Source organism: Equus przewalskii, chromosome 2, assembly GCF_037783145.1.
Source record: "Equus przewalskii isolate Varuska chromosome 2, EquPr2, whole genome shotgun sequence".
Taxonomy (NCBI): domain Eukaryota; kingdom Metazoa; phylum Chordata; class Mammalia; order Perissodactyla; family Equidae; genus Equus; species Equus przewalskii.
In genome coordinates, this window is record NC_091832.1 from 52,289,169 (window position 1) to 52,305,251 (window position 16,083).

Genomic DNA, 16,083 nt, shown 5'->3' on the forward strand with positions numbered 1-16,083 from the left:
TAAAATTATTTTTGTTGCCATTATTTGTCAAGGCAGCAAGGTCATTACCTAGAAGAATTCCTCAGTCTGGACTTTGCTCATTGCGACCTCAGTTTTCACTTAACATGTTCTTCTACCTTCTAATGTTGTGTGTGTGTGTGTGTGTGTGTGTGTGTGTGTGGAAGATTGGCCCTGAGCTAACATCTGTGCCAGGCTTCCTCTACTTTGCATGTGGGATGCCACCACAGCATGGCTTGACGAGCGGTGTCTAGGTCCCCGCCTGGGATCCGACCCTGCAAACCCGAGGCTGCCAAAGCAGAGCATGTGAACTTAACCACTACACCACCAGGCGGCTCTCTGATTTTTTTTTTTTACCTCCATAAAATAGTACTTAGATCTCATCTAAGAGATCAGATTCAGGTTCCATTTTTTAACAAAAATACTTCACTGGTGTTTCTGCATATTACGTTACTTCAGGAGGCATGTAACCTCTGATTGTCTTTCCTTCTTGTGATGTTAAGATTAATCAGCAGGTGTTGATTAATCCATCCATTCTAAATTTCTAAGGGTGCTATGTTAGATAGGGTGTTCAGACAAGGTCTTTCTGAGGAAGTAACTTTTAAGCTGTGTCTTAATGTAACTGAATGCAATGGGTTCATCTCTTGGTGAGTATGCACAACCAGGGCAGAAGTAGGTGAAGAAAGGTTTATGGCTTGCACAAGCAATGGAGAACACTGGGGATAACACCCAAAGCAGTCTCTCCTAGCTCAGTACTGCTGGAGACTTTATACAAAATAGAGCAGAAGATAGGGGTTTATTTGCATAACAACTGTGGAACAACTGTGCTCCTTTAAGGCACTTGCATAACATGTGTATGTGTTATCACATACATTGCATGATCTAAAAATGGTTGTTTGGACCCTCCCAGAGGAGGAGAATTCAGCATGTTAATGAGTTAAAAGTAACTTTAGGACGGCTGGTGCTGGAACAATTTGCCAGGGTCTTTCTGCAAATGTGTGATTTGTCTGCAAAACATCAACACCTGCACAATGGGGACAACAACTTCTGCAAAACAGGATACCTAGCTCCTTCCTGTCTGAACAGCATTTGACAGGTTACGTTTGTTGTTGAGCAGGTCCTCAGTAACCCTTTCTTTGCCTGGTTCCCTGGTCACACTAAAGGATGCAAAGGAGCCCGGCACCAGAGTAGAGGAAGAGTGCGGCAGGGGAAGCACTGAGGTGAGAAGGGCTTGCCATGCAGCCCGTCACCCCTCTCAGGATCAGCCGAGCTTCTCCTGCCAGTCTCCACTACTCCCAGTTCTTCCACCCTCCAAACGGTGACAGCGGAGAACCCTCTGCCTCGAGGAGTCAGGAGCCCAGTGGCATTTTCAGGTGCAGGTGGCCGCAGGTACACAACTTTGCTCTCCTGAAAATGCTTAGGAGCAGGACTATTTTGACACACACCCGAGACCTGGGTGAGAAAACAACCCGGTCCCTCTCATGACACAAACCAACCAGCCATTTTTTGGGCATGACAGCAGGGCAGAAATGTGCTTCTTAGGGTATAACTTATTTGCTCAAATTACATACTATTCTTCTTTTCTGGAATGTTCTCCACCAGACTTAAAAGAGCGCGGTTCAACTTTCTCTTCTGTTAAATAGAGCAAGTGCCAAAACTTATCTCATGGGGTTGTGTCAAATATTTATCTTTGTTTACAGAGCCAGACACTAGTTAAAGTAGTAAGGACAGATGTTAATCAGTAGTATACTACTGCCAAATGGAAACAAGACCAGGGTGAAGTGAACTCAACTTCCAGCACACAGGCGACTGGGATTTTAAAAAGAGAACAAGGGAATAGGGAGGAAGACCAGGGGGTCTCTGCAGAGTCAGGGCGGTGAGAAATCACAAAACCGGGGAGGGGGTGGTCCCTGGGGCCCACCTGTGCTGCCAACCGGCTTATCCGCGTCACACTGTTGCCACAGAAGCCACAGGCCCTGTCCCCAGGCGGCGGGCGGAACAAACAGCGAACTCTGTGGACAGCCCCGAGGTTTCTCGGGCAGGCACTTTAAGGAGAGCCAGGGTCATCCCGGGGATGAGGCCTTGAGCTGTTAAAAACTCCGTCGGTGTGTGTTCAAGTCTTTACAGGCCAAGGTCGGCAGGCTGGTCAAGGAGCCCGTCTAGAGTGCGTTCAGAGGGAATTTCTGTCACTCGTTATGAGCAGTGAATGAGAGAGGGACTTGAAAGTCCTGGCGGAGCGTCAGTAGCAGCCGACACGTTCGTTCCCATGACCAACGCAGCCCTTCCCCTCCTTCGAAATTCTCATTAAAGCTCCTCCTTACGCTGTTTCAACTACGAGACATCCTGCTACTCGGTGGTAACACCTCACCTATGTGCGGGTACTTTACATACATCATAACATCGCCCTCAAACAGCCCGACTAGGAAATACGATTTTATAAAAGGGGCTCAGAAAGGTTAGGTACTTGACCAAGGCCGCACAGCCAGTGCGCGACAAAGGCCAGATTCATATGCAACTCTGGCGATCGTAACCCGGTCCCATTAAACAAGAAATTCTTTTCACCTTTTAAACGGTCCGATTAAAAAGAAGCCAGTTTATTCTTAACACACTGCACGTCTTCATTGCTCTAAGTTTATGAGGATCTTGTATATGAGCTCTCATTCTAACAAGATTCTAAGACACTAGAAGGGCAGGGTCAAATTACGCCCTTTCAGTTTAAGAAACATTTCTTCAGCACCACGAGGTGTCACAGCAAGCTCTTGAAGGCACTGCACCCGCCTCAGGGGCCTCGGGAACGGGACGCAGAGCGGTAACCGCTGACCTGCAGCTCAGGAAGGAGCCCAGCAACGCGCCAGGCAGTCGGAGCGGGTTTCCGAGAGATCAGACTTGAGCTCGAGCCTAAGGGATCCTCAGCTGGATAGTGGCACTGAGATGGACACCGAGGGCCGCTCCGGCGCGGACGGAGCTCGGAAGTTTCAACGTCTGAAGTCAGGCCGGCCGGCACCCGGCGGCGCGGCGCCCCGCACCCACTCCAGCCAGCCCTCCAGCCCCAACATCGGAAGCCACCCCAAGTTAGGGGCGTAACTGCTTGCCTCTCTATAACGCTTCCCCAAACTCTATGATTCCCGAGGGGGCGCGCACGCGCGAAGCCCTCTTTCCTCACAAAGACTGCGGGAGGAGGTGTCGGCGCAAGCGCTTTGAGTCTCTCCGAAAGTACGGCGGTCTTCCCGCTTCTGTCGCAGGGAGGCCCGAGAGACGCATGCGCAGTGAGAACGCACGCGACTTTTTTCACGCTGGAGCGGCGGTGACGTAGTGACAGGGGAGGAGGTGGTCAAGGAACGGAAGCCGGGAGGGAACTAGGGCGGAAGGGGACCAGGGCCAGGGTTGTGTTTGGAGCCTTGGCGGGGCTGGGGTTCCGATGTGGTCCCCGGAGCGGGAGGCCGAGGCCCCGGCCGGGGGAGACCCGGCGGGCCTGCTGCCCCCCGAGTGGGAGGAGGATGAGGAGCGCATGTCCTTCCTGTTCTCCGCCTTCAAAAGGAGTCGCGAGGTGAACAGCACCGACTGGGACAGCAAGATGGGCTTCTGGGCGCCGTTGGTGCTGAGCCACAGCCGCCGCCAGGGGGTGGTGCGCCTGCGTCTGCGGGACTTGCAGGAGGCCTTCCAGCGCAAGGGCAGCGTCCCGCTGGGGCTGGCCACCGTGCTGCAGGACTTGCTGCGGTGAGGGCGGGCCGGGCCGGGCCGGGCCGGGCGGGGGGCTGCCTCCGGACCTCCTGGGACAGCGCGCCGCGCCGCCAGGGCCGGGCCCCGAGGGCCGTCCCGTGTCTGTTCGGCAGGCGCAGGAGGAAGGCAGGACGGGGCTGGGCTGGGGGGTGTGGAGGGAGACGGCGTAGCGGGGAAGTTGGGGGCCGGGGTGGTCCGCGTAGATGAGATCCAGACGGTAAGAGGAGGGGCCGGTCTGACAGAGGTGACAGTGATTTGCCTGGGCTGGGACCCCGTTGTGTAGTTATTTCGTAGGGGCTTCCAGGTTTGAGTTAGCCCGGAGCAGAAGGCCTGTGAGATAGGATTCACTGAACTCAGGAAGGTCAGAGCCAAGGAGGGCGGTCGTGGCGAAGAGGCCTGTGGAATCCTGCCCACCGCCCCCGGCACGGCCGTGGTCCGGCCTCTCTTGGCTTGTCCGTGGCATGGGCTGTTTGGAGCAGAGGACATGAGGGAGGTTGAGGGCTTTACTGAGTATCTTGGTGTCCTGAGAAGGTCCTGCGGGTGCTACCTGTGCGACAGGTGCCGGGTGTGGGAGGCACCTGAGGCGGTGACATGAGTAGCCAGTAGCTGTACAGCTCTTCGCAATAGGCAGATACTTTCCACACCGCTTCCTCTGAGCCCCCCATCAGTCCGGTGGGTGCGCCCATAGGCTCATCCTCAGCAGACAGAAGAGGAAACAGTCTCAGCGAGATGGAGCCATTTACTCTGGGTCACACAGCTAGTTAGGGCCATGCCAGGACTGGCCCTGGTGTTCTGGCTGGGTCTTCTGCGCTTCACATGGTAGATGTCACCCAAAGCGGCCGTGGGAGCATAGTGCCTCCCTCCGTGGGTGAAGGAGAAGCTCACCTGTGCTGTGCTGCTCTCAGCTTTCCTCTCTTCCTGCCTGAGAGGTCTCCCTCCTCCCCAGTACCTTTCCAGTGGCTGACACGAGTGCCACAGGCCATTTCTGAAACTTGTCTTTTCTGAGAAAGTGTACTGTGGACATGGTTTTAGTTCATGCCTGCAGTGGGGCGCAGGGGAGACGGTAGCTGGAGAAGTCAGTGACGGGCAGGAGCAGGCTGGGCTTCCTTGCTGCAGCAGGACCTTCTCTGCCACTCCGATCCAGAGACCCCCAGCCCCTTGATGTCCCCCCGCCTGACTGCCAGCACTCTGCTGATGCCTCCTGGTGCTCCATGGGGTCTGGTGCCCGAGGAATTTCTGAGGGAGACGGCTCCCCGTGGAGGCAGCCTAACACAGTGGTTGACAATTTTGCTTGAGGGCCAGATGACCTGGGCTCAAATCCTGGCTCTGCCGCGTGCTGAATTATGTGACCATGGACAGAGTATGTGCCCCTCTTTAAGCTTCAGTTTGACCAATTAGAAAATGGTGGTCATTGTCCTCAGCTTCATTGTGAGGATTTGAAGACCTATTTCTTACATAGGCCTCAGTGTAGGGCCTGGCCCATGGTGTGCCTTCAGCCAGTTTAGCTCCTCATTCCCAGTACCATGAAATGCTTATGTCTTATCTCCACCCTCACTTAGGAATAGCAGAAAACCCTTCCTCTGAATATGTTTGTATTCTTTCTTAGGTCTTGCACTTGACGGTAATCCACCATTGTTTTCATTTTATCATGCTGAGGTCCATTTGTGAAAGGAAGTCTCCACATAGGCCCTGTAGCCTCCCGTACCTCAGTAGTCTTAGTGGAGAGCTTGCGTTTTGGAGCCAAATTATAGATTAGCTCTGGCCTTTCCCACCTTCCCAGTTCCTCAGTTTTCTCCTGAGCTAAACTGCCGGTAACACCATCCGCCTTGCAGAGTTGTTCTGAGGCTTAGAGCTGGAGCAGGAACAGTAGCGGACACAGAGTAGGTGCCTGAGAAATGGTATTTATGATGATCAAATTTCCTCTTTTGGGGTAAGGGAGGAGGTGGAGACTGTAAGGGGACGTTGCATTAAGCCTACTGTATACCCTTTTCTTTCTTTGCCTGCAGTCGAGGTGAGCTGCAGCGGGAGTCAGACTTCATGGCCAGTGTAGACAGCAGCTGGATCTCCTGGGGGGTTGGAGTCTTCCTGCTGAAGCCCCTCAAGTGGACTCTTTCCAACATGCTAGGGGATAATAAGGTTCCTGCCGAAGAGGTGCTTGTGGCTGTGGAGTTGCTTAAGGTAGGTGCTCAGAAGGGAGAGGGCTGGGTGTCATCTGGTGTGATGACAGGATCCTGCACATTCCTTCTGTGTATCCTTGGAAAAAGAACTTACTTTTTGACCTGGTGACAGAGTTGATAACTGAGTTTATCTGGCCTCCCTTATATGGTACTTTGTGGCATATCATTTAGTTGTTAGTTGGACTTGTACATTTCAAGGGTGATCCTTTGTCTACGAATTGTCAGTAACGTACAGTTGATTATTTTCTGTATTTGTAGGGATTAATGATAAGCTGAAGTTTAGAAAATGCTTTGCCTTCTGTAGTTTACTGACAAGAATTTCTCAGGACCTTGTGACTTCAGCTTTGCCCTCCCCTAAATCGGCAAACGAGGCTGAGTTCCTCCTCTGAAATGAACTTCCGTCAAAGATGCCACCAGGCCCTTGATCCCTTCGTGCTCTCCTGGTCAGTGAGCTTCCTCCTGGCCTGCCTTCCCTGCCCAGCCTAGAGCATGTCGCTCATGCTTGACCGCTTTCCTCATCACTGCCCTCGGCTCCTTTGCGCCTCTCTCGATCCATACCAGAGACACCAGCAAATCAGCTGCCTTAGATCAGCCCCCATGGTCTGCGTCCCTGCCGAGAAAATCACCCTATCACCCAGACCGGGGCCGCTTTCCCGGCCCCCAGCTGTAGGAGGACCCTCAGAGTCACTGCACAGCCCAGCTGTCTTGTCCTCTCCCAGCCCCTCACACACTCGTCCATTGTCCCCCCCTACTCTCTGCAGACACATCATTGAGAAGGCGGAATTTCCTGAGTCGTACCTTCAGTGTTCTGTCCTTCCTCCTCCAGTGTAACCTCTTCTGAGCCCTTCCTTCTCCCCAAGCTCAGAGGATGAAGTGTCCTTCCTCTGTTCTGCATGTACTCAAGTCTGTCCCTCCCTGCTTGTCCCCTTGTCCCATCACGTAGCCTCTTGATCTGTTTATCCCATCTCCCTCTCTTTCGCTGCTCTCCTGCAGCCTCTGAACCCACTCAGGTTTTTCCCGTCACAGAATGTCTCCTCTGTGGGACCTGAGCCCCTGCCTAGTTACTGCTCTGTCTCTCTCCTCAGCCAAGGTTTATTGTCACCACTTCCTCACCTCCCACGCAGTCTTTAACCCAGTGCAGACCTGCTTCAGCCCCCCGCTCCACCCAGACTGCTGTGGACAAGGCCATAGCAAGCTTTAAGTATGTGTGTGTGTTATAAAGTTGACTGAACACTGGATAGCAGACAGTAGTTCTTTTTGAAACACAGACCAAGCCCAACCTCAGGGCCCTTGCAAGCCCTGGAAGCTTCCGCACAGCTGGAGCTGGCTCAGAATCCCCATTCCCCACCCCAAGAGAAACTCCAGTTTCTTGGTATCTCAACACCCCCAACCCTCTCGGCCTCAGACAGAGGAGGAGGTCTCCCAAATCTACCAGCTCTCCCAGTCCCCCAGGATTTTGACTGAGCAGCATGCATTTTCTTAAGGGCACACCCCTGTCCCCCTCTGCACTCCACTCTCCCCCACCCACTTGATTATCCCCGCAACCCAGTGCCCTACCTCCAGGCTCAGCCAAGGCCCACAGAAACTACATGATGGTGTGGGTGGTTCTGAGGCAAGCTCCATTCCTCTTTGGAGTCTTACCTCACGTGTTCTCCGACCTGGAGCAAAGGCAGGGAGCTCCGTTTATCCCACAGATGTGGTTTTGGACTCAGTCTTTTGAGAGCAAAGGCAGAGATGGGGGTGGAATTGCATAGCTCTTCCAAGAACCAACAATAATTTTTGACAGCAATGTAGTCTAATCCTATTTAGGTAGGAAAATCAATCTTCTAGCTCTGCTGGGGCATGGTACTGTTAAATCTATACCCAGTTTACATCATTAAACAGAACACTTGACGCTTAATCTCATTTGGGGGCATCTGCTTTCAAATGCATGGTGACTTCACTGTGTTCTCTTAGGGTGGAGACTTGTTTACATGTGTGAAACTAAAGGGTCTTACCTGGATATTTTTATAAAACAAAACAAGCCTGCTTCTGAGGTAAATTGATTTTCTCAAGTCTAGACACAGAAAGCAGCCAGTAACTTTGAATTTTCTTTGAAAAGATATAGAAAGGTAAAAATTGACCATTGATTTGTTATTTCAAAAAATACATACAAAGAAATGAGTTTCCTTTGTCTTCATCCCATTTCCATCTCTTCGGGTATGTTCCCTTCCCATTCATGTGTGTGTGTTACAGACATATCTTATTGATCCTGTCCCACACTATTATATTAGTTTCCATTTTATTTTCTTGTTAGCATTTAATACTTCCTGAAAATCTTATTTACTTGTTTATTTGTTATCTATCTCTCCTACCAGAAGGGGAAAGTTCCAGGGCCATGGACCCTGGGAACAGTGCCTAGTACACAGTAGAGAGTCAATAAATGTTTGTTGACTATATAAATGAATATATACATACACACACAAGTATACACATACACACACAAGTATACACATACACTCCATTTTTTTCCGGAAATGGCATCTTATTTTACCTATTGGTCTACAACCTGCTTTTCTTTTCTTTCCTCTTTAATATCCTGAGCATCTTTCCACGTCTCTACACAATATAGATCTACTGCATTATTTTGGATGGCTGCATAATAATCTATAGATATGCCACAGTTTATGCAGTAGTTATCACACAGATGGACATTTACGTCATTCCAATTTCTGTTACAAAAAAAATACTTCTCTGACAGCCTTGTGTATACATCTGTGTTCTTCTACTTTTATTTTTATGGAATCAGTTTCTAGAAATGCTTATGTACATTTTAAATTTTAACAGAAATTGCCAAATTACTTTTCAAAAGTTTGTACTAATTTACACTTTCATCAAGACTACTTTAAATTGTCCAGTCTCCCAACATCCTTGCCAGCACTGGATAACATCAGTCTTTTAAATTTTGCCAATTTGATGAATAAAAATGATACTGTTTGTGATCTGAGCGTCTTTTCACCAATCCACTGGCCATTTACACATCCCCTTTTATGAATTACCTGTTTATATCCTTTGCCTATGTTTATAGTGGATTGTTTGTCTTTTATATTAATTTGTAGGAGTTCTTCATGTATTAGAGAGAGACATATATGTAATATATTTAGTATTAGGGATGGAAGTATTGTTTTCCAGTCTCTTGTATGCTTTTCATTTTTTATTTATGATGTCTTTTACCTATAGAAGTTTTCATATTTCTACATTCAGATCTCTCAGATTTGCCTTTATGGCTACTGAATTTCTGGTCTTGCTTAGGAAAGCATCCTCTACGTTCAGGTTAATCAGATTTTTTAAATACTTTCTTTAGATTATTTTATACTTTCCTTTTCTTAATTTAAGTTTTAATACTTTGGCATCTAAAACCAACACAAACACAAACCAAACATGCCAAACCAACATGTTCAAAGTGGAAGGTTTTGTCTTTCCTTTAAAATATGCTTTTTCTCCTATATTCTTGCTATTAATTAATAGCATCACATCCACCCATCACTCAAGCCAGAAGCCAGAAGCCATCCTAGACTCTTCTTTCTCCTTCCACCCCAGACCCAGTTACCATGGACTGCCAGTTTTATCTTTTCAGTTTTGCTTGGACCCATCCCTTCTCTGTCCCTATTACCATTGTTCTGTTCAATCCCTCATATTCTCTTTAATAAATGGTCTCCCTGCCTCTAAGCCTGACTCCTAGAATCCATCCTTTCCCATTTGTCAGCTAGATCTCTGTTGATCTAGCCGTGTCCTTTCCCTTCAGTGCCCACCTGCCATCTGCAGAATAAAGGACAGCATAGATGTTACACTTTGTATGAGACAGAGTGCTTCTGCTCTCTCTCCCTTTTCGGCCGCATCCACAAACCCACATTGACTCATACTCTGCCACTGCTCCTGATCGGCTCTCTTCCTGAGATGCCCCGCCCACTTATTTCACCTAGTAACTTACTCACCATTCAGAATTCTGCTCAAAAAACATTTTTTTCTGAGCAACCTCTGAACTCCTGGATATTCTTTCTCTGTGTTTTCATAGCATTCTCTGTATACCTCAGTAAACATTTCTTATTTGTGGAAGACTGAGAGAGTAGTTTCCATGTGAGTGGAACATAGTGGCATCGTTTCTTGGAACCTTTTTTTTAAATTGGCCCTGAGCTAACATCTGTTGCCAATCTTTTTTTCTTCTTCTTCTTCTTCTTCTTCTTCTCCCCAAAGCCCCCCAGTACATACTTGTATATTCTAGTTGTAGGTCCTTCTAATTGTGGCATGTGGGATGCCGCCTCAGCATGTCTTCATGAGCAGTGCCATGTCCGTGCCCAGGATCCGAACCAGCAAACCCTGGACCGGCAAAGCAGAGTGCACAAACTTAACCACTTGGCCATGGGGCCGGCCCCATTTCTTGGAACATATATTTCTTAGACTTCTCACAAACCCTATCCCATCTGTTTGTCACATCCTTCTCTCTTGAGACTCTTTATAGACTCAGTAATGTTCTTATTTGCAGCATTGCCAATTGGCATAAAAATGGAGAGACCAAGATTAGAAGGGAATTTAGGTGTCATCTCATCCACCTTCTTCAGTTTGTGAGGAGATGCTAAGGACCAGTGAGACTGTGACTGGTCCAGGGTCACACGGGCTGTGCTGAAAACCAGGCCTCAGCTCTTGCTCATGGCCACTGCACCACACCACACCGCCTCATTCTTCCCTTGGGGAACCAAGGGGCAGGGACATGCAGAAGTGTGAAGTCCCAGATGGAAGTGAAGCACAGAGCTGGCTCCCAATGTATTGTGTACCTGGAACTTTCCTCCAAGGTTTAAAACAACACAAATCCTCTTTCCTTTTCGAAAGCTGCTACTTTAGGGAAGATGGAGTCGGGGATCCCCTGCTCTTACCTTGTGTGATGATGGTTTTGAAGCATGGGATCAGGGTTCATTGGGCTCCATGGGAGGCCGTCAAGGCCTGTCAGCACGTGTTGCCTTCCCTGCAGGAGAAGGCCGAGGAGGTGTATCGTGTGTATCAGAACTCCCCTCTCTCCTCCCACCCTGTGGTGGCCCTGTCGGAACTGAGCACCCTCTGTGCGGGCTGCTGCCCAGATGAGAGGACCTTCTACTTGGTGTTGCTGCAACTGCAGAAGGAGAAGAGAGTCACGGTCCTCGAGCAGAATGGGGAAAAGGTATGGAGGGTCATTCGTTCAGTCATTGACTCACTGATGGCTTATTAAGTATTGACTGACATGCCCACCAGCATTTGCGCCTGGGGGTTCCTCAGCATTTGTGGTAGGGGCAGCAGTAATTTGTCCCTGTCCCTCAGATTGTGAAGTTTGCCCGGGGGCCACATGCCAAGGTCTCTCCTGTCAACGACGTAGATGTTGGGGTGTACCAGCTGATGCAGAGTGAACAGCTGCTCTCGCGCAAAGTGGAGTCCTTGTCCCAGGAAGCAGAGAGGTAACCACCACTGAGCTGAGTGCCCCCTGCCCCCTCAGAGCCGGCAAAGCATTGGTGTCTGCTGGCTCTTTAAAAAAAAGGTTATTTTGCTACTAATTACAAAGGTGCTGACTGCTCAATGCAGCAATCACAGAAAGCACAGGCTATCGCAAAGGAAAAAAATGAAATTTAATTCTTCCCCCAAAGATTACAACTGTTAATGTTATGTTTATGCTCTTCCATGTCAGTATCCATTTAACCAGTATTTCTTGAGCCAAGCCTTGTCTTAGGGATGTGGGGATACAGGTCTTTCTGAGGGACTCCTGCTCGTCCCCTTGGATGACCACACAAGGTGTCCCTGCTAAAGGCACATGAACACTTCTCTGGAAAGTGGGACATATAGACACTGATTTAGAGTGTGCTCGCTCACTCCATCTTACAGCAGGAGAAGCCCAACACTGTCAGAAGGCGAAGGGATATGTCCAAGGTCATTGTTGGTATTAGAAATTCATTCCCTTTCTCCTGGCTCCCAAGGTGGGAATCTGTTTTTCAGGTGCCTTGTTGACATGCTCTCTCTCCCTATGGGTTGAAACAGCTTTTCCTTAGTCTGCCTTTCCCACATGCACATGCTCAAGCTTATATCTCAACTTGCTGCAAGAGTTTGGCAGTGGGCTGTCGGGCATCGTTTTTCTTGCCACTAGATGGAATGGGTTTGATCTTCAGATTTGAAAGTACCTTAACTAAGTGCTACTCTTGGGGACCCCTCAGGACCCTGCCACCTCTATCCAATGACATAGTCATCCTGATCTCTTCCTTTGTTTCGTAGGTGTAAAGAAGAAGCCCGCCGGGCCTGCCGAGCAGGAAAGAAGCAGCTGGTGAGTTTTCCCTTTTCCCTCCAGCTGTGTACCTGTGCCCTGGGCTGGCAGTGAGACACACCCCCGCAGCTCAGAGAGGAACTGGGGGCTTGAGGGGAACAGGCGGCAAGTGGCCCAGGTGCCATAACTTGTTTTACAAATGAGAGGGAAGGAGGCCTGGGATGGTTTTCTCACCTGAGAAGGGCTATCTTCCTCTGGCGCTTTGGCCTGCCTAGTCTGACCCTGACCAAGTTTCCATGCCCCCCAGGCACTGAGATCTCTCAAGGCCAAGCAACGGACAGAGAAGCGCATCGAGGCCCTCCATGCCAAGCTGGACACTGTTCAAGGCATCCTGGACCGGATCTATGCCTCCCAGACAGATCAGATGGTAGCCACCGCGCCTCTGCTCCAGGACGTGGCTGGTCTCTCCGGCATGCAGTCCTCATCCCTGCCACTGCGGCTTTGCTGTTCGTGGGAGCCCCGGGCTCTTTCACGATATGGTTGGGATTGCCTTTGCCTCTCCTGTTGGGAGATTTTGGCCTCAGTTGGCATGGACTGAATCAAGCATGGGTGGCAAAAGAAACCCAAAAAACCCGAAGTTATCTTTTAGAGATGAAACAATATTGTGTGTATTTGGCCCAGTGTTCTTCATTTGCACTGATAACTTTGCTTTCTCTTTAGGTTTTCAATGCCTATCAGGCTGGGGTAGGAGCACTGAAACTCTCCATGAAGGACGTCACAGTGGAGAAGGCAGAGAGCCTGGTGGATCAGATCCAGGAGGTACAGGAGGGAGCTGGGGAGGGACCCTGACAGAAGAAGTGACTGAGGACAGATGTGACATTGTTGCACCTCCTCTACCCAAACTTGACTCTCTACCTTGTGAACCTGAGGAAGCTTTCCTTGATTCTCAGATGGGGCAGCATTACTTTGTAACCCTGACCATTGAGGCCCTCAGAGACACCATTCAGAGTTCAAGGCCTTGCACTTTTCTCTTACAGCTGTGCGACACCCAGGATGAAGTTTCTCAGACTCTGGCTGGTGGGGTAACCAATGGCTTAGGTGAGTTGACAAAGTGACTCTTTCTTCTTTCCTTTCTAAGAGGACTTCACTTCCTCGTGTTGTGATAGGTTTGATCATCAATCTGCTTTTCCTGGCACAGGCAGGGCTCTCCTACCCTGCCCTGTCTCTGGGCCTTAGCCACAAGGGCAGTTAGAAGGAATTGTCCTTCCCTCCTTGAGAGGCTGTGCCAATGACCCCTCTGTGCTCCAGCTTTCCTTACTCACTAGCCTTGTCACTGGAGGGTCCTCCTTCAAGGGCAAGGGGAAGCAGGGGTTCCATGGTGTTAGCAAAATAGATCTCCAGAATGACTTCGCTCTGTGTATGGAAGGAGAGTATCTGCTTGAAGGTGCCTTCTGTGTCCTAACTTGCATGACTTTTTTTAACCTGCAAGGAGGTCTGGACATGTTTTGTAAAGTTGGGCTGGGTTTGGCTATCCTCAGTCCTTGACTCATTCATGTGTTTCCTCCCTGGTCTTCATGTGTCCTTATGTCATCTTTTCTTTCCAGATTTTGACAGTGAGGAACTGGAGAAGGAATTGGACATCCTTCTTCAGGATACCACCAAAGAACCTTTGTATCTGCCTGACAACACCCATGAGACATTTTATACCAACGTTGTGCCTAAGCCTAGGATCTCGGATGCTGAACTTGAAGCTGAACTTGAGAAACTGTCCTTATCAGAGGGAGGTATGGAGCTGTCTTCTAGGGTTGCTGGTGGGCAGCGGGACCTCTGGCTGACAGTAGCCAGGCACAGAGTTGATGAGTCCCAGCCCAGTTACTCAATTTGCCATGCTACCAAAGCCCAGTAAGGGAGTTGCAGGCTCATTATTTATATTTAAGACTCAATCTCTTAATCACTGGGATGCTTTCGTTTCAAAGATCTGCCTGGTGAACTGTTCAGTCATTTCTTCTCCTTGCAGGTTTGGTCCCAAGCAGTAAATCTCCAAAAAGGCAATTGGAACCGACTCTCTAAAGCCATTATAGGACCCTCAAGTGAAGGACCCTCATGTAAAAGAGTGACCAGGCTTGTGTGTGTGTACATAGTTATTTAAATGAGAAACTCTCAGAATTTGTTGGGAAGAGGAGGAAGAAGAACTACTCCAGTTTACCTGGATGCTGCCATTTATTGCAGGACAGACACAGTTTCTGGAAGCGTGCTCCGCGGCTCGCTCCCGGCCCGTGTCCCGGACCTGCCTCCTCGTCTTTATAGTGCCACGGTTTATAGTCCTGTGTCTGCCCTGTCGTCTCCCGCAGCCTGCCCTGCTCGCCGTTGGCTCAGTCAGGTTTGCCTTCACCCACCAGCTTCGTGCCAGCCAATGAAGGTGAAAGATTTGCAGCTTTGCCAAATCAAAATCAGTCCTTTTCCCCCATCCTCACTGTTTTTTAGAGGAATTTATTCTGTGTGTGAGGTCAGTGAAACAACTTTTTCCAGTCTCTTTTCGTTGGAAATGAGAAGAATGAGAATCAAACAGGTGCCACTTTATGGAGAAACATACAGTGTAAAAGATTTTTCTCTGGGGTCATTTGTCAGATTCTCCAGGTGTTCAGAAAGAGGTCACCCCTGAGTGGCTCAGAGTAATGAAGACTGGAGAGGGAGCTTGTGTGGTTGGGGGACACTGCTGCTCTTCCATCTTATGCAGAAGATCTGACTGGAGAAAGGGTTATTCTTGGGCTTTTTAACTTGAGGAGGAGAAGCCCAGGTGACGGCAGGGCCCCAAGTGTCAAACCCAGAATGCTTTTTAAAAGAGGCATAATCTTCACCTTGCCCCTATCATGGAATAACTGAAATATATATGTATCAGAACAAGCCACACAACAACAGCACCTCCCTTTCTTGAGCCTGGCACAAACCACAGGTTGTCTGAATTGCAGAAGCGTTTTACTTTGTAGTCCATTGCTCAGGGCAGGGCATCTGAGCCAAGATGTGCAATAGAAGCAGAAGATCGTGGCCTTCTGCCACATGTGCTGTGTGCTTCTCGGCCCTGCTCTACACCTGTGCCTGCCTCCAGACCATCTTCCTACTTCCTTGATGAATTGGGGAGGATGGTGAGGGGGGACAGACAGGAGAGGTCTAAATGTTCTGGCAACAGGGAGAAGAAAAGAAGACAGCCCAACTACTGCCCCTTGGCGGCCACAGTACAAGTGTTCCACCTGGAGCCCTTTGGCCTGCTCCTCCTGCTTGAGGTGGTGTAGAGCAGAGGGGAAGAAGAATTTGCTCCAGGCCAGGAGCACGAATCACTGTTCAACAAACTTCTCTCCCATTTGACCTTGGTAAACTGAAATGTTGGGGGTGAAGAGAAACAATCACTATTTTTTCTTTTTTATCTGGTAAATAATTAAAAGAAAAAACCCGAGTGCTTGTCGTCATCTCTTCTTTGGGTTATGTAAGGTGTCCTGTTCCTCATGCCTCCCCCCCGGCACCTCCAGCGTAGCCCCACTTGGGCCTTTCACTTAAGGCCATGGGAGGATGTGCTTCGTAGTGTGAGTACTGAGCCGCAGTGAGGCTGGTCAGCCTGGCCAGTGGCTGTCACACTGACACCATGCTGGGGAGGACGCATTCTTTGGATTGCCTCATCGGTTCTAGGAACATACCGTCATTTTTTCATTCTTTTCCATTGCCTATTCTCTGACCCAATTTCCTCTGCCCGTGTGATTGTCCTGTATTGTGGTCTGGCACCAGTATTCACTCAGCGTCCGCTCCATGCCTGGTGTTTGCACGCCCCATGGAGAGATGGACTTTGAGGCTGAGTGCAGAGCTAGCAACAGGCCAGTAAGATCTGCCACAGCACTAGGTTCACAGCTCTAGGTAAGTCAGCAGGCGAACCAACCAGGAAAA

General features: G+C 49.5%; 1 protein-coding gene across 3 annotated transcripts; it reads left to right on the plus strand.

Moving 5' to 3' along the window:
• The first annotated feature begins 2,778 nt into the window (after positions 1-2,778).
• CHMP7 (charged multivesicular body protein 7) lies at positions 2,779-15,601 on the plus strand. Of its 3 annotated transcripts, none has more exons than XM_070611306.1 (10): positions 2,779-3,714; positions 5,724-5,895; positions 10,900-11,085; positions 11,223-11,356; positions 12,162-12,210; positions 12,458-12,577; positions 12,871-12,969; positions 13,188-13,248; positions 13,755-13,934; positions 14,168-15,601. In XM_070611306.1, exons 1-10 carry the CDS (start codon positions 3,416-3,418, stop codon positions 14,218-14,220), a joined length of 1,353 nt encoding a protein of 450 aa, XP_070467407.1. In that variant the 5' UTR covers positions 2,779-3,415; the 3' UTR covers positions 14,221-15,601. The 3 variants fall into 3 exon arrangements, with proteins under 3 accessions (XP_070467407.1, XP_070467408.1, XP_070467409.1); XM_070611307.1 differs by having other exon boundaries at positions 3,188-3,544; XM_070611308.1 differs by lacking the exon at positions 13,188-13,248 and having other exon boundaries at positions 3,278-3,714.
• The last annotated feature ends 482 nt before the right edge of the window (positions 15,602-16,083 follow it).

Coding starts and splice junctions, on each gene's coding strand:
- CHMP7 (XM_070611308.1), top strand. CDS start 3,416: ATGTGGTCCCCGGAGCGGGAGGCCGAGGCCCCGGCCGGGGGAGACCCG. Junction 11,357..12,161: donor TTGTCCCAGGAAGCAGAGAG/GTAACCACCACT, acceptor TTTGTTTCGTAG/GTGTAAAGAAGAAGCCCGCC. Junction 13,935..14,167: donor ACTGTCCTTATCAGAGGGAG/GTATGGAGCTGT, acceptor TTCTCCTTGCAG/GTTTGGTCCCAAGCAGTAAA.